General features: G+C 37.6%; 1 protein-coding gene across 1 annotated transcript in view; it reads left to right on the forward strand.

The window, feature by feature from the left end:
* Positions 1 to 18,235, forward strand: part of LOC106807999 (putative phosphoenolpyruvate synthase) — an 88,438-nt gene extending 70,203 nt beyond the window's left edge. Inside the window, exons 15-36 of the mRNA XM_014810538.1 lie at positions 355 to 425; positions 559 to 623; positions 857 to 1,004; positions 1,183 to 1,303; positions 1,768 to 1,862; positions 2,062 to 2,243; positions 3,614 to 3,686; positions 4,697 to 4,792; positions 7,515 to 7,697; positions 8,521 to 8,652; positions 9,022 to 9,100; positions 9,766 to 10,013; positions 10,746 to 10,805; positions 11,121 to 11,221; positions 12,366 to 12,501; positions 12,626 to 12,717; positions 12,996 to 13,074; positions 13,363 to 13,411; positions 15,403 to 15,479; positions 15,698 to 15,800; positions 16,259 to 16,333; positions 17,738 to 18,235. Coding sequence (XP_014666024.1) covers positions 355 to 425; positions 559 to 623; positions 857 to 1,004; positions 1,183 to 1,303; positions 1,768 to 1,862; positions 2,062 to 2,243; positions 3,614 to 3,686; positions 4,697 to 4,792; positions 7,515 to 7,697; positions 8,521 to 8,652; positions 9,022 to 9,100; positions 9,766 to 10,013; positions 10,746 to 10,805; positions 11,121 to 11,221; positions 12,366 to 12,501; positions 12,626 to 12,717; positions 12,996 to 13,074; positions 13,363 to 13,411; positions 15,403 to 15,479; positions 15,698 to 15,800; positions 16,259 to 16,333; positions 17,738 to 17,790 — 2,318 coding nt within the window. The 3' untranslated portion in view covers positions 17,791 to 18,235. The remainder of the gene's footprint in view (positions 1 to 354; positions 426 to 558; positions 624 to 856; positions 1,005 to 1,182; positions 1,304 to 1,767; positions 1,863 to 2,061; positions 2,244 to 3,613; positions 3,687 to 4,696; positions 4,793 to 7,514; positions 7,698 to 8,520; positions 8,653 to 9,021; positions 9,101 to 9,765; positions 10,014 to 10,745; positions 10,806 to 11,120; positions 11,222 to 12,365; positions 12,502 to 12,625; positions 12,718 to 12,995; positions 13,075 to 13,362; positions 13,412 to 15,402; positions 15,480 to 15,697; positions 15,801 to 16,258; positions 16,334 to 17,737) is intronic.
* The last annotated feature ends 344 nt before the right edge of the window (positions 18,236 to 18,579 follow it).

Genomic DNA, 18,579 nt, shown 5'->3' on the forward strand with positions numbered 1-18,579 from the left:
ACAGTTTGCATGTGTAGTTTAGACACAAGTTGTAGACACTATTCCAGAAGGACAGTCTGTACACATATATGTTAGACACTATTTTAACAACTTGCCTCAGATTTTCGTTGAAAACATTTTGGTGCTCTTCATGACTAAATTATTTAATATTCATTAGTTAATGTTTTTGTCATGAACATTAAAACATGGTGCACTTAACTTCAACTGTTACTGCAGGCTAAGGCTACAGGAGTATGTAGTATATTCCTGCAATACCGAATGTACAATATGAACGTTCTGTTCCATAAAATAACTTGTGGCAATTTTGCACTTGGCATGCAGTCATTGTTTTTTCTTTTGTTTTGTATAATACAGGAGAGGATGGAAAAGAATCATCATATGCTGGGCAAATGAAAACATTCCTCGGAGTCAAAGAGTCGAACAAGGTGAGAGTGGCCATGCAGGCATATTTATTTAGCAATAATTTTTCACAGCAACAACTCATTTTTATACACATTCTTACACGTTAAGCCTAGCCCATGTCGATAACAAACATCGTACCATTGTACATACCCACAGATCTTCGAAGCTATTTTGAAATGCTGGGCGTCTTCATTTGCATATCAAGTTGTGGAATACAGGAGGTCTGTTGCACATTTTAAATGTTCTTTTTAAATTCGCTTTACTAATTATTCATTGTTTTTATGCACGTTCAAGAATGGCAGATATATATAGAACTGGAAATTGACTGATATACTAACTGTTACTGGGGCTAAATAGCCAAACTATATCAATACTGATTCCATGTGTCGTGGTATAATTATATATTGGTTATTACTGTCATGACGTTATGTTCATGATAATACATGATATTCAGGAACCATGGTCAGGTTATAGCAGCAGACGTGGGTGTCTGTATACAGGAGATGCTGAATGCAGATGTTGCTGGTGTACTCTTCACTAGAGATCCAGTGTCTGGCAACCCTGGTGTCATGACCATCAATGCTTCATACGGAATAGGCGAGGTATATGCCATGTATTTATGCTATTTCCATTAATGCAATTTATATATGTGCTTTTGCATCTGTCCAGGGAATAAAGTTCATTCATTTGTTTAATGAATTCTATTGTATTTTCAATGAAAATAATATCGTAAGTCTTGCTTGAAATTAGTAGTTTCTAATATGTCATCATCATTCTTAGGCAGTTGTATCTGGAGCCACAGAGCCAGACACAATCTATCTGCAAAGAAGCTTCTCTAATAAGCTCAGCATCAAGGAGACTGTCGTGGGAAGTAAGGCAATGAAGATGATTGTAGACAGTGGTATGTGATTCATATTTCAAAATATTTTGAAGCAGATTTTGAAAGTCTGTTAATGTCGTTTTTTCTGCAATCTTGGATTTTTACACAATATAAACTGTGGAAATACAGTTATATAATTTTCTTCACTCATTGTGCTAAATTGCTCTATTGTACATATATTATGTTTCGTTTAATGTAAACAACCAGATGTGACATGATCCATACATTTTCTGTATTGAGTTATTAATATTTTGGTCCACAACAAATATGCTAATTGCTTGGGTCCCTTAGAGGTTTAACTACTCTGAACACGTTTTTATCCTGTACTAGATTAAGGATGTACTTATAGTGGTGCATATTTGTTGCATGCAAAAGATTGAACTTTTTACAAGTATGTATTTTGTAAAAAATGTGACATTGTGTAATGATATGTAGACTATGTTCTATAAAAACCTGATTTATAATCGTGTTTTCTTCAACCTCAGAGTTAGGAGGGCTCATGCAGGTTGAGATGGAAAACAATGGGGAATGTTGCTTACCTGGCAAAGTGGCATTGGATCTGGGATGTATTGGCATACAGGTTTGCTTATATTCATCACATAGAAATAATATACTAGTTAGACTATACTAGTGTCTAGTTCGATTATACTATAGTGTCTCCAAATATTTCTATGATTCATCAGCTCGTATATATTCATATATGCACACACACGACACACATATGGATAACTGGGCAATAATGACAATGCAGGTTAAAGTTATACACCTTCAATGCTTAGGTCGAACAATTGTTTTCTTCGGAACCGCAAGACATCGAGTTTGCTCTGGAGGATGGTCAGATCTACCTGTTGCAGTCTCGACCAATCACATCCCTCAACATTGAGTCAGATTTCGAGCTCACGCATGAATATGATGGTCCATTGATTATAGATGAAGAAATGTTTACGATTGCTAATGTGGGGTAAGTAATGGGGTAGCAGGGTTCAGAATTAGCACTCGCCAGGTCGCTATATTGGCAAATAATATATTCTTGCTGGGCGAGTTTAACTCAAACAGTACTTGCCCAGTTTAGGGAGCTCATGCAGTTTTAGGACCTAAATAATATCTGACCTAACAACTAGACATTAAAAGCTATATTATCATAGCTAGATAGCATTTTATTCAGTCCGATCATAACTGCGACGTAACACGTACATGACTTCTAATTATTTTTATACTGTCACACGTACCTTTCTGGACTAGCATTCTTGTATACATATTGTATTGGTCACTTATACGCGTGTTTTTTACCTATATACCTTACGTACAAATGTCAAGCGTATACATGAGGGCGATCGCCCCGGAGCAACAATTAAGCAATATGCGATTTGTCAAATGTAGTTCAATGAGTCAATCGGTGATACCGTGATATCATAACATACACAGCCTTATACTGCCGCATTTCCGGGTTGTGTTTGCGGCAACTTTGAAAATAATGTGGAGCTTTATTGATGGCGCATCAGCATCAGCTGATAAGTCAACAAAGGCTGGTGGTACATTAGAAGAGAAGGCAAAATTGTATGAAAAAAAACAGAGGGGCCCGTGAGTACAACAAAGCATGGGAAATAGGCAGACCTTTGTTTAAAAACACACCAAGTACAATGGTTTGCAGTTGGGTGCAGAGAATTTGCAAGATACTGTTACTAAATGCAATAGAACCAAATTTTATTCAATGTTGCACAACAAACAAAGTTGAGTCCATGACAAATCATGAACGTAGCAGCTAGAGCACATGCATGCACTCCAGTGCAGCAAAATGCTATAATGCAAGAAGTTCCACCTCAGTAGCTGTTGCATTTTCTTAACCGAATAAACAACACATATGATCCGTTTTAAACCAATTCTTACAACATAATAAAACCAACATTGTAAATAACTGCATGGTTTTCAAACTATTGTCTCAGAATGATATGAGTAGGTAGATATCATAATTAAATGGTATTAAATGTAAGACTATAAAACACAATCTAGTGTAATATTATTACTTGTATGTCAGTTTATATTTAGGGCGTGCACCAAATCCATTTGGGCGAGTAACATTTAAAAGTCACTCGCCCGAAATCTCGAGTACTCGAAATATTTAGTTTTGAACCCTGGGGTAGTTTAATCAGTTCCAACAACCAAGAATGCAGTGCTGTGCATTTTGTGTCTTTCTTAGTGTGTCAATGGAATTGGCATAGGTTCAGAAGTTAGTAATATGTATATTTTGGTTATTGAGTTGAGTGAAAAATAGTAATGCAGACTTTAATAGTGGTTTCATTGATGATTCCATATTTTATTTCTACCTTGAAGGGAGGTGATACCAGGGTGTAGTTCTCCACTTTCAAATGACATCATGATGTCTGGATTCGCAACATCTTTACAGGTATGTTATTTATATGTTATGAGTGCAAAATCAATAATAGGAAATGCTGTATAACATCCATGGATTTGATAGAAATTTTATTGGCTAATGCATTTTTCTCTTAATAACCCAAATCATTATAAGTGTGGGAAATTTGCTAGGGTGCACTATATTATGTTGGTTTTTCTCCACTGTCTGTAAGTATAGAATATCTGATATATACATTTTCGGATTTCGGAAGTTACATGTCATGGTTCGTAAAGCTGATAGGGTCTATGTCCCCCAGGGTACTGCCGGAACGTACCCTGGGTACGGTCCGGTATACCGGAACGTACCCTGTTAACTATCTAATATGCCGGACCGTACCTCGCCTACTCCAAACCGTACCGTGACTTTCAGCCGATGTCGTAATACATACCGCTTGTCGGCAGGAAACGCGCCGCTTTATGCTCCTGTTCCTTGTTTCCGGTCCGTTCCCGCAAAATATTCGTAACGGGCCTGTCCGTTACCCTGTTACGTTTCACCTCCCATCTAGTCTAGTGTCTCCCGTCTAGTGTCAGCGAGTCTATACGTTTCCAACCCATTAAGATAATCATACAAATTTTCCTGTTCCACCACAACACTTGGAGCCATCTTTCAAAAATCTCGCGCGAAAATGTCGTAAACATTGCGAAAGGAAAACGCATTCCCGATCATCGCAATATTTGCAAAAGGATTGCGCGCATCAGTGTATATATAGGTTGAAATTTCTTCTTGGTTTCACAGTTTCATACTCCAATCCAACTTTATAAAGATATCATACAGGTCTGTATGTATATTTCAAATTTTGCGACATCAGTAGTGGGCGGAACAGTGACAGTCAGGGTACGGTAGGGAGTAAGCGAGGTACGGTCCGTCATATCAGATAGTTACCAGGGTACGTTCCGGTATACCGGACCGTACCCAGGGTACATTCCGGCAGTACCCTGGGGGACATAGACCCTATCAGCGTTAGTAAATGCTAGTGTGTGCTAACATACTGTTTTTTTCAGCACTGGCGAACAACTGTTGCAGCTTTTGCTCATAGATCAAATGTTGAAATGATGATTACATCATTTTGCAGACATGTTTTTATAAATATGTTAGGAGTAAGTATTTTTGTGTTTTTGTGTCTATATATATATATATATATACAGTAATAGTCCGCTTTATGATAATTCGAGTTATGTAAACTCACCTATACATAATTCATAAACTATGAACACTAAACTCTGGGTACGAAATGTAAATTAAATTGCTGCTAGGGAACTTTTCAAAGGAATGATAAGGGTTTTATCAAAATGTGCTCAATTGCCATGAAATTAATTACTGCAATCAGCCTACCCCCTACATTTAGTATATACCCAAGATTTCCATTTTAAGAGCAGTTCACAATAGCCTCGTTCACACGAGACCTCGTATTTATAAAATACGGTATTTGCGAAATACCGAATCTGAGACAAATACGTGGCCGAGCGTTCACACGCTGATTTGCGGCTCCAGAAATACGGTATTTGCGAGCTACGAGCTGCTTTAAACAATCAAGCGAACAATGCGAAATAAACAATGCAATGCGCACCAACTGCCGATAAAATACGTAGACTGGTCCGCGCTCGACAGTTCCACTCGTGTTACACTGGAACTGTCGAGCGCGGACCAGTCTATAAAATACGCGGCTTCAGAAATACGGTATTTAGCATTCACACGAGGAAATGCACGGTCCAAGAGATCCGGTATTTCTCAAGCACGGCAAATTATTCGGGGTCTGGGAAGCCGCGTATTTACATCAAATACCGGATCTGTTTAGATACCGTATTTCTTGGACCGTGCATTTTGCCTCGTGTGAACGCTAAATACCGAATTTCTTGCTACGTGTGAACGCGGCTATAGACTGCATCTGGTACAGAGATTTATTAAAATACTCTAGGCTCTGGGGGCATGGAGTGTTTGTGTACATGACTCTTTTAGATCAAAACCTTTTACTTTCTCATTCCTTATGGTAAGACTCTAAAAAAAAGTTTGGGTAACACCTCCACGTCAAGTACGTTTTTTCTGTACTGCCAATTATGTGATTTTCGGTTAGGAGCCAAAGTGCAAAAATGACAATATTGAAGTTTCAGAGCATAATTAAGTCTTTATTAAGCAACCATAAACTTTCAAATTGCACTGAATTACATTAAATAAGTATTACTAACGACTTTCTAGCATGATTTGTTGCCATACACATTGTTTCATGGTACAAAATGGCTACATTTTACTCAATTTACATTTAGCCAAAAATAGCCAGAAATCACTTTCAGTTTGAAAGTAGCTCCAAGTATGATTGCTTCTCACTTGCCCAATATTGTAGGTAGAGCTTGTGGGGGGAACTCTGAGGGGCCCAGCTAGGCTTCATAATTCGGTTTTAACAAGCATGTTGTAATGTTTTCATGCACTGACAAAATTTACCACATTTCATCCCAGCCTTTCTACATGGGCAAGTTGACCTTGTACACTTAGCACATGGACAGGAGACTGACCAATGAGGCTCGAGGGTTTTCCACGATGTTGCGGGTACCAGCTGTCCTTGGTCGTTCACATAGCCACAATCCTCTGGCTTCAGTGTCTCAACGTTTTTAGGGTCGAGGTGGCACTCCAAGGCATGGCTGATGGTGTAACTATTGTAGAATACACGCTTGATATGAGGCAGGAGTCCCTGACTAGTCGGAGGTAGGCTGTGGAGAGAACCCTTTTTGCTGAAGTGGAAAACCTCTGCTCGATATTCAGAGAAACATTTTGCATCGCTACCTCTTTTCAGTACCTTCACTTAATAATGCTCGGCATTGCGAGCCATGGCTGGAGCGAGGGTTAGTGATTCCCCGAAGTGTTTCAGAAACTTTTCAGGTTCTGCCTTTAGAGCTGTCTTCTTTGTACCAACTTTGCTGGTTATGTCACACCCTGCAAGACTGCGTATAGCCGGCAGTACTGCACAGCCCCGATTACCCAGGCGCTGGAACAGCTATCGAGTTGTATCTCCCATCCCAGCTCTCACCTACAGCTCCTCAAGGTTGTGTTGGTTAAAGACAGGCATGTGGTAGAGCAGTGCAACAATGACATCTGTATCGCTGGAGATTACAACACACACTTTGTGTCCTGCATTGAGAGAGTCCAAGACGTAGATGAGTATTCGGAGGTCATGCAGCTTCTTCAAATGGGGATTTAAGGTGCGGCAATGCTTTTTCCTAGCCTTGATGGACCATGATGCACTGGCAATTCTCGTCTTCTTTGGCCACTTGCCCGAGTACAGTGGGATATTTTAATGTTTTGGAAGCATTTGAACGAAGATGGCAGTAGATTAGCTTCTCAAGAAGAAGCTTATTCATGTTCATGTTTGAAGGCCAGAATCTCTGCATCTCTTTTGTAGAGGTGACTCGATTGGTACAGTTTTAGTGCGCCTCTTTCTCTCACTATCCTTCACTGAGGGTTCATCTGAGTACATGTTGAACACATAGTCACATTGCCCGAACTGATGGTATACACCCGAAATGGATACAAATGCTAAGAGGAGATCCTTGAAGCTGGAGAGGCTAGTCACACACATCTTACGAACTGTGGCCATTATGTCTATGACAAACCAGTGAAAGCAGGCATTCCCTATCTATAAAAGGACATGTTTTTTAACATTTCCCGTAAATAACCCTGATATGTAGGTTAGACTGTAGTCTCAACGAATATGCATGATAACTTAGACAGGCATTGTTGAATGCTTTACATAGAAACCAATTCAGTTTGAAAACATAAATAATAATGTTAAGAATATTCGTTTAAGTTTTCACTTGGTATACACTACAGGGCATGTACTACATTAATGAATATACAATGGGAAAAGACACGAGACAGGCAAAAGATGAAATGGACCTGGGATTGTTCATGCGTTCTCTGGGAGATGAAGTGCTTGATGAAATCCACAAGCGTTACCGCACTACAAGAACATCATGGTATCAAAAAATTAGGGGACAGCTGTTCTGTATATACGTAAGTACTTGTTTGAAAATATGCGTCTTTATCTTGTTTGTTTTACCCCCAAATATTTCCTTGAATAAATGTATGGCTTGAATTTTACTGTGGCACTGACGGCAAGTGCTGTTCAGCAGCTGTTGGTTCCCTCAATTACTATGGTGCCCCCTGATGATTGGACAGCATCGTCTACTGTAAGAAGCGGTGAATAAGAAGGTGCATTTAAAATTAGCTGATTATCATGATTTTATAATTGTTGGCTTTTGCTATGCATTATTTTCTCCCCGATTGATGAGAAAGTTTGGTGATTTACTAAAAATCCCTGGATATACATACACTTGTTTTTTTGGACTTTAATCTTCTTTAATTAAACGTTGGCAATCTAGCCAAAAAGTCACGAGACTTTAAAAACCAATGAGGTTAATATAGTAGACAACCATGCAACCACTGCCCATTTACATTAAAATTAAGGCACTTGTCGTTGAGAACCAGTTGTAGTTTAATTGGTAAACGTATGCTCGTTCACTCAGTTAATGTCAGTGCTTAGTGCAGGTTGGAGCAACAACCTTTACTTAATTGTAATAGTATGGCAATTTAATAAGGACTTATTTGCAAGCAGCAGCTTATGGTTGCTATTGATTATATATGTATGGTTACAATTATAAACACACGTAGCTGGAATATGGAATATGTATTCATGTTCATAAAGTCAAGAGGTAATAAATGAAGTAATTATAAATGACATGATGATGAATGTATTATTAGTTCTTGATACAATCACGAGTGAATAAAAAACACATTTATACAACTGATGCAATGATCTCTGCATTTCCATTTATAGGATGCGCTGGTTGTACAACGTCATGTCGCTAGCATGGAAGCACTGGCAGAGAATATCAAGACAGATATGAGCATCACTGATCCGCTCACGTTCTACAATGAAGTAACAAAAGACCTTGCAGCCAGTGTGAATGTAAGTGTATTACATTCTAATGTGTTCACTGCACGAGTTAATTATAAAGCCCTGCATGTACTCTTAGATGACAGTGGAGACTAAACATGATGCTGACGTCATTTTTGCTGTCGATGCTCATATTTTTACTTAATTTCTGCTTGTGTATGCCTATACTGTTATCATTTGTCTGGTTATTCACTTGTGTCACTTTATATGTATCTACAAACTAAAAGGCCATGGTGATAACGTTTAGATGTGCTCAACTCTGTCGTACACTTCTGGCTTAATGATAACATTTTATAGTGTATTACTGCTAAAGTCATATGATAGTGCATAGAATATATATCTAAATGGAAATATTTTATTTCAATGCAATCATCATCGAAGGCTTGGCATCACCATATGCATGTCACCTACACATCGTTATTCACCTCTGGACTATTACAGGCAATCTTAAGTGGCCAGGGTAAGGAAAATTGTGTTGCTATTCTATGTAAAACATTCTCTGCACACATGCCAACAGAGTTATGCCCATTTTAACACCACTTTTCAAAGAAAGCATATGTATAGTTTTTCACTGTAAGATTTTGCCTAAATAGTAAATAACTACAAGAACATACAAAAGTGAGTGATGCACGTAAGCCTAATTGCTATATTCTTTGTTCTACCTTCTATATATGTACCTGGACTATGTGAATTTTTTGGTTTAGTAATACAAAGCCAGGTACACCGTGTACAGACTCATTGTCACTCCGAGTCAGTTTCCAGAAATTTCTAACATCTTCTTACCATCTCGTATTGTTTGCTGATCATATCTCGTAATTTCAACTTAATTATATTATAAATATGTCAATTATCTTTAATAAACACATCAAATCAAATCTAGTAATACCTCAATAATAGTGAATCAACATACCTGAATTTAAATTAACTATGATGGCTGCCATGGCAAGATCACATATCCACAGATAGTTAATATGTCACAGTCATCTCCTGTTTGCTGAAACCGACCACATTTAGTTAAACGTGTTGGAAAAAAAATCAAAGTTGCATGGGTAAATGCAATGTGGCATATTATAGGCCTATGTAGTATTATAGTAGTCCAATTTATGAATACCCAATTATTGACAGGCTCATCAAAAGACGTGATGTCAGATCTGGCCATGCTTCTGTCCAATTGCACGGACGTGGTCAGTGCAGACGTTCCAGCTGCTGTCAAGAAAATTGCACTAGCTGTGATTGATAGTGGTAAAGCAGAGTTCTTTCGAGAATTGACTCCCGAACAGGCAGTTGATTGGCTGAGATCAAGTGAGAGTGGTGATTTAAACCAGCTATTCAATCAATTTATTGAAACACATGGTCACCGAGGCATGAGAGAGGTACGCATATAGTTTGTTAACTGCCAAATGCGTATAATATAAAAAATTCACGTTTCTTGATACATTCGGTTGAAGGCCTCATTTTATACGGTTTTATATCAATTGCGAATATATCTATTATTGCAAACCACTAGATAATTTACGTGCATGATTGCACCGTGCCAAAGTTTATCCTATAAGATGTGTAAACTTGTACATGAAGCAGTTTGGTACATATAATATATTGAGATGTAAAATACTGTAGCATGTGTGTTTATGTGAATGTTGAACCATCTGAGTTTTATGTAGATGTGCTATTAATCCCAACTGTAAATAAGCTTAAATTAATGAGGCTAACTATTTTTTGTAGCCAATGTATATAGTTGTTGGGATATAGTGTTCTAGTTGTATATAGTGTAGGGTGATGCAAGTATATACACGCACGCACACACACAAACGCATGCACACGTGCAAGCATGCATACGCACGCATGCACGCACGCGCACACACACTAACATATAGGCCTTATCATGCAATGATGTGTGCATACTTTTATATGTATACTATACATATTTATATATAAACATCTGAGAGTATAAAATAAATATGTTAGTTATATTATGTGTATGTACGAATTACTCAAGAATTACTAAGACAAGATACGGGTATTTCAAAATGGGTTGCTGGTTGTTCATCTCATGATCAAGCATCATATTATTCCATTTACATTATAGTCTGTCGCTTTTTTCTCAGATTGATTTATCGGCAATTCCCTGGAGAATTGATCCAGTGCAAGTTGTTAAAAGCATACAGGTAAACCAACAATGTAGATGCTGTACATTAACTTTCATTTCATTTGAAACAAATAATTCTGCAGTCTTTATACGTCATTAATCATATCCTTTTACTCAATCCAGCTTTCACGTGATTTCTTTGAAAGGCATATGTATATAATTGCGAACTACATTGTATGGTAAAACCAACCCTATAGTAGGTTAACTAAACACATACTAAATTATCAGTAGCAAATGTAGTTTTACTGTTTAAAATATCACCGGTCGCTACAGATGGCACAATTAATGTCTTCATGTTCTAATTATTTTCTTACTGCATGGTCTGTTAATTTAGTTTATGACGAAGTCACCAGACCAGTTAAAAGACACAAAGTCCTACATGAACAATGATGAAATCATCCACAGGATAAAAACTCCAGTTGGTTTCATCAGAAAGTACGTGAACCTATTGTCTGTAAAGATAAGTCATTTGATTCAGTAGCGCTAATTGGGGTTAACCAACAAGTGAACTATAACACGTTTTCTATGTAAACGATTTCAATGCAAAAATGTTTCACTGTAACAATTTTAAAGGGAGAGTTTAGTCTAGGTTCTAGGGTTATTTTCAGCTAATTTAGGTTATAATTACGCTACATAAAAAGTTTCATGGTTCATTCACCATTAGAAATATCTTTAAAAAATGTTTTAAAACTAACGACTACAGTTTGATTACAACGACGGTGGCGCCACTCAAAGCGCACGATCTGATAAGTTGCGCAAAACCACTTTCCAGCCAAGGGCTACAGACCGAGGGTGTTTATAATTTATTCATTTAAAAGCAAAATTATTGTAATATCTTATAAACGACATATAGTTTCAGTTATATAATATGGATAAATTTGCCCTAAAATGAATATTGTTCGGTTAAATAGCATTTAGGTATAAATATAATTGCACTTTTGTGATTAGCCCTCGGTCTGTAACGTGCAAAATAAATTGTCAAATACTCAACTTTTTCGGGGTGGCAGCACGGTCGCGGGTGTCATGGCGCCGTTCAAATTTCGTAGCGTTGATGTGTAATTAATTATAACAATTAAATTAGGTATCTGGTAACAAATACGTGTGGGTGTAGACGATTTGTTATGCAGTAAAATCCTAGAGGCTACTGTCCCTTTAACAATACATATATATGCATATATGCATATGAGCATATTTATCACAATATTGCCATATCATTAAATCTGTTATCTGGCCAATCAATGACATCGTGTGTACAGATACATAGCTTTCAAGCAATTCTATTACAAAACGTTTCATAGTAACAATTACACAATACAATTTCTTTTATTTCTTTGTTATTCAGTTACTGGTTTGTGGTATTCAACTGCTGGAATGTTTTCTTTTTCTATGTCCAATCAAATACTATATAAATATTGTCTCTTCTCTAATGAAACAGCCCATGTACATGAAATTTCTATTATATTCCAATTGCATAAAATGATTTTGTTATTTATGTTAGCTGTGTGAGAGTAATATAGCAATAGTAATGTACCTCAGCCATGATATTGTGTTAAATATTTTCATGTTTATTTTTTTAAAGAAAAATTTTACAATTTCTGGTGCCAATAGCAAAGAAAAGTGTGCGCATGAGAGAAATGGCTAAAAGCAATTCCATTAAGTGCAGTGACTACCTGCGCCAAGTACTCACTAGACTGGGTGAACTGCTAGTACAAGAGGTATAACCTATATTGCCTGTATAATATACATTAGTAACAAGTACAACAGTAATATTGCATGTGATAAAAGTGTGAATACTTCTAGTTTCTGTAATATCCATAAATATTACCCTTTAACTTTCAGGGCTACCTTCCTGACAAAGAACTGATATACTACTTCACCTTTGGTGAAATTGAAAGGTTGATCATCTCTCGTTCTGCCAAACTGGTCATCAGGTTAGTACCAAGTTTATATCTAATTGCTGGAAACCTGATTTTTTTTGGTCGGAGGTTCATTGGCAGACCTGTGAGTCACGGAAATAGCAGTCCGTAATTATCCAAATGGTTTCATTATATAGAATCAGACGTGAATATTAACACCATACATAAAATTTATATGGGAAGTTACCATGCGTTTAGACAATTTAGATTATACTTTAAGTTGCTTTCTTGATTTCCAAATTGCTTTCTTCTGAAGTACAGTGCACTTTAATTAAATATGACATATTTTTCAGAGCAACAAGAAGAAGAAAGCTGACACCAGCTTTAACCAAACTCCAGTTCCCTGAGATACTATCTGGCTATCCGATGCCGGTAAATATTTTTGAACTTATTACAGTATGTGGGAATTTTACATTTGGGATTAGAAGCCAGATGGTTGTATTTTCACACATTCAAAATGCATGATCCTAATTTTAAAGCAAAACATCATGTAATGCACTCATTATATAAGGCGTATGCTGGGATTTATAGGATTTAGCCTACTCCTGAGTCTCTTGCACTCAATGACCATGGTAAATTAAATAGCATATGCTAATGTAATTGTATTACATTAATGTAATGCTAATTGTAATTATTACTTGCATAAAAATGTTGTTATAGATTGAAGACGACTGCTCCATAGATGTTTCCAATACACAGCAAGTGACAGGTAAATCAATCATTAATTTATATATATATGTTAGCTATTTATCAGTCATATTGCAAGTAAAATTGTCAGAGGACTGTTACAGGAGTAGTGATCGATAGTCCTACATAGTCAATCATTAAAACAATATTTTTTCATCTGTTGCATTCTGAAAGGAGACATTGTGTATATTAACTGTATTATTAAATAAAGTTAGTCATATTTGTAGTGATGAACGACACACGCAAAGTTTCCCTGGCACGAATTTTTTTTACAAATTTTCTAGTTGCTAAGATTCTTTTTATAATTAAATTAAAATAATTTTTTGTCATAAATGTTCTATGAGCAGTGGTTATGAGCAAATGTAAAGCTCACAGACACTACAAGACTCTAGAATCCTTATGAGTGATAAAAATGTTAGCTGTTATTTTCAGGTTTATAATTTTTTGCAAGTTCTTTGCTTTTAGACATGTTCCACATCTATAAAAATGAACCCTACAAATAAGGTTGTAAGTGTCAACGAGAGCACCCCTCTAAGAGATGAAGATGCCATGATTTTTATATAGATTTATATTTTTGGCAAATCAAGTAAATTAAAATCAAAGCAAATCAAATTGTAAGTTATAGAGCAGTCTAAAGTAACACCTAGGTAGACTGGGCTATAAGTATGTGTCAGCCATTTCTCATACCTTATGACTTTCAGGTGGCGATTTCGCATCCCTGTTCTTTTCACGGAAGGCACTTATTTGTGTTTTCCCAGGATTGGCTCATAGTTGGTTTGCAGTGTAGTAAATACCCGGCAGGGTGGGGGGTGTGCACACCCATTGTTAAAAGTACTGGGGACGTGCCGCTGGACAGGGTATATTTTCCGAACATCATTATTGCCACAGGGTTATTTAAGCCCGGCGCACATTTCCCAACATTTTGCTCAAAAAACATTATCGTAGCAATGTTCCATGAAATGTTCGGCAATGTGCGGTGAAAAAGGTCGCCAAACATTTGTTCCGACAATGTTTCTGAAGATCGGAAATGTTTGAATCTGAACATGTTCGTCGAATGTTCGGTCAAGTGTGGCGCTGTGAATGTCGAAACAATTTTAGGAAATTTTGTAAATTGGCCTATCACGCCACGCCGATCACGTGACTCTTTACAACACTGCTACTAGACGGCGCCACGAGGTTGTTCGCTGCAAAATGTTCGGCAATATGCGCTCAGAAATTGTTCACCCGCACATTGCCAGACAAAAACATTTGTTCGGGAAAATGTTCGGCAATGTGCGCCAGGCTTTAGATACCCACAGCAAGCAAGCTGATATTGGTCTGATATTGGCAAAACAATATTGGGTCAATATCACCTGGCCAATATTGGACCAATATAGGCAGATATTGGTCCAATATCGGCCCAATATTGGCAAACAATATTGGGCCAATGTCACCAGGCCGATATTGGACCAATATAGGCAAGCCAATATTGCAACAAGGTATACTTTTTAGTGCAGTATATTGGGACAGGGTGTATTTTAGGGCGCAAAGCGGTTTGTGACAGGGTCAAGTTTTCAAGGTCCCCGAGGCACCCCACTACCCAGTTACGAGGCGAGTGCCCCCCCCCCAGGAGTAAATGGTTAGACTTGCGAGAGCATCGGCGAGGGACTGTTTGACTTCTTCAAAGGACTGTTTCTGTGAAGCAATGTAGCGGTCATCTGCATTCAGGAAACTCCTGGTGTTTGGGTGTACTGGCTGGTCATTTGTGTATAGATTAAAAAGCAGAAAAGCCATGACGCTTCCTTGTGGAAGGCCATTTTTCTGTCTACGCCATCTGCTGCGGTTAGTGAGATCCACGAAAATCCGCCTGTTTTTTATAGTTTTTCAGTAAGAATTTGATGGTTGACTGTGTCGTAATTAAGCTGCGGAGAGGTCAACAAAAGCAGCTCCAGTAATCAGCCCTTTCTCGTTCCCGTCTGACATGGTGTCCATTTTACTTGCTTTTTTATTATATGCATTATATACTATTTCTAGGTATGCCAGTAAGTCATGGCACTGTTAGAGCCAAGTGCAGGGTTGCCATGACACTAGGGGAGGCTGAAACTATACAGGTAAGGAAGAAAAATATGTATAGATTTAAAATCCAATAAGGATTTTTAATTCTCTTATTTGTTTGATACTTTATAAATCCATTAACACATCTTATTGTGGGAGCATAGATTGTACACTACATTCCAGCGACGTTTTCATTAATCCAGAAATGATTATAAACAATGAGCATCACGATGAAACTATTTATATAGTATATATGCTATATTTCTTATTTCAGCCAGGAGAGGTGTTGATTACACGGTCAACAGATATCGGCTGGTCACATGTCTTCCCAATGATATCTGGGCTATGCACAGAGATGGGAGGCATTATATCACATGGTAAGTAGTGCTATGGAGATCATAACTGATTTCAGAAACTGGGAAAGGAATTTTATTTATAAACTACCTTGAAATGATGAAGTCAATTCTATAACAACAAGGTTAAAGCAGGCATGTCGTGAGACACAGTCCTCTATAAATTGATGGGCCCATGCACTACCCTTTGAAATAATTTAGTCTAATATCCACTGATCAGAGCATCCTCTAAAAGCAGCCAATGCTGTTAGACTTAGTCTTTGTCTTTTTCCCTACATAAAAATGACCAGGAATCAATCAACCCAGTAGATGGCACAACATGTCATGCAAGTTGCAAGTGCCATTAGGGATGTTTTACCTTTTCATATTTTTTGTTATTTAGGTTGTTGGTGAAATGTAAAAATGCAAGGGCATGCTTAGACGTAGTTTAGCAGTATACCAATGCAGTTTTTCACTTGTAATATTTTTAATTAATTCTATAGGAGCTGTGGTGGCAAGAGAGTATGGACTGCCATGTATTGTATCTGCCAGGAATGCTACATCAATATTCAAAACTGGTACGTCATTTATCTTTAACTAGTCCATGCCCGTTAGGTGGTCAGAACTTCTGTGTAGACCACATTGTTCATGATGGAACGTTTAGTTGTGTCCTTGGCGTCTACAGCTAGAATCTTTAGCTGCAGGGCACTTCCCACGCGGCTAGCAGTGACGTAGAACTGTTCGTGACTGAAGAAGTCTGACCGTGTAGACGCCGACACGGTGAAGGGACTGTCCTTGCAACTTGTTGACTGTTATTGCAAAGCAACATCAGGAGTTTCTTGACAGCGGGCGACTTTCTTGCGGGCGGTATCTTGTCGATGCTTAATATCTCGACGTGTCAGTGATGCCTTTTTTTTGGTGGCATTAGCTGGGCACTTGTTATAACTATTTGTTTGCTGTCTGGAAACTTTGACTTGTGTTATAACGAAATGCGCTCCATTTAAGAAACAATGTAAAATCAATGTATAACATTTCTCTGGTTAGATTAGATGGAGCGACTTAGAAAATCTTAGATGGAGCGCCTTTGGTTAGACATTGTTTTTTACATTGCCATTGTGTTTTCCTGTTGTGACGTTGCCCCGCGTTCGGTGCAAAAATTTCCCACTTGATATTTTTGAACGTGGAATGTGAAAAAAATAAAACTGTGAACAAAATAAATAGCCCATGCAACGTGTCATGATCTGTAGAATGTTCCGACCAAGTTTGGAGAGGATTCGTTGAGCGGTGCGAAAACGTATAGCCGGACACACAAACACACATACACACACACACACACACACACACACCACATGCACAACACACACACACACACATCAATACACACACACACACACACACAACACACAGCACACCACACACAGCACACACAACACAGCAACCGCACGATGATACGCACGCACACACACACACACACACACACACACACACACACACACACACACACACACACACACACACAGAAAATCCCCAATTTATAGTCATATATTATACCATGGAAGTGGTTGGAATGGTGGCATTCATCTCTGGAACTAGTCACCACATAGCGTATGAAGAAAGGATATTAGCACTCACATGTACTGTGTAGCTCTATGTCATTGGTTTTTACCATGAAACGCAAATTTTATTCCTATTCTAACCTGTTGGCAGAAATTCTAGCAAATCTTGACACTTGGGCTTTATCAATGTTATCTCAATTACTGTGTGTGTAAATAGTATAAGGATCGATCGCATTGTCATATACTGATATGAAAACAATGATATGTTAATAATACATATGCTTGGGATATAAACTAGGTCATTTACTCCATTTTCCAGCAATTTCACAAATAAAAGAAAATTGTCTAAGCTTAAAAGAAACGTTTACAATGCCCAGCTTTTTAAATATATGCTTCTAACCAGGTTATTATTCTTTTAATTCATAGGAGATGAGGTGATCTTGAATGGAGCTGTTGGCACAATGGCAAAAGTTGTTTAGAGTTGCACTGGTGACCTGACAACAACCGACTAAAGACTTGTATTTAATTTTTTTTACACATTTTTGTAATTAAAAAAATGTACACAAAATAGTACCAGAATCAATATGTCAGTATAACAAATGAATTGGGCGTCTAAGCAAAGTGATATATACATATATATATATATATATATATATATCACTGAATACAGAGTGATACCTTTATACCTATCATTAGCTAAACAGTTCTTGTGAAATTATAGGGGTATATAAGATGTTGATCTTGAATTTATTTTTGTTTAGATTGTCTGTGGCTTTAATGAAGCATGCTATATATATATATATATATAATTGAGGTGTATTATAAACTGTTATAGCAGGTGGTTCTTTTAATCACAGCAATCAATTAAATTATTTATAGTTTAATTACAGTGAATTTTACAACAATAGAACGAATTTAGTCGGATCAGCTTTTGTTTGCTCTGATATTATTATTACACCAGGCTAGGGAGAGGGTTGTTGAGAAAGTGACAGAGAAAACGAAAGAGAGAGAGAGAGACTGGTAGCGAGGGAAGACGAAAGAAAGAGCGTGTCGAGACCGAGAGAAAAAAAAGAAAGCGAGCGTGTGGGATGTTTAGAAGGAGTGCGCACATGGGCAGAAGAGAGAGAGAGCGAACGAGCAAGAGAGAGAGAGAGAGAGAGAGCGCGCGCGAACGAGCAAGAGAGAGAGAGAGAGAGAGAGAGAGAGAGAGAGAGAGAGAGAGAGAGAGAGCGCGAGAGAGAGAGAGAGAGAACGAGAAAGATATTCAA

Source organism: Priapulus caudatus, unplaced genomic scaffold, assembly GCF_000485595.1.
Source record: "Priapulus caudatus unplaced genomic scaffold, Priapulus_caudatus-5.0.1 Scaffold247, whole genome shotgun sequence".
In the NCBI taxonomy this organism is placed as follows: Eukaryota; Metazoa; Priapulida; class Priapulimorpha; order Priapulimorphida; family Priapulidae; genus Priapulus; species Priapulus caudatus.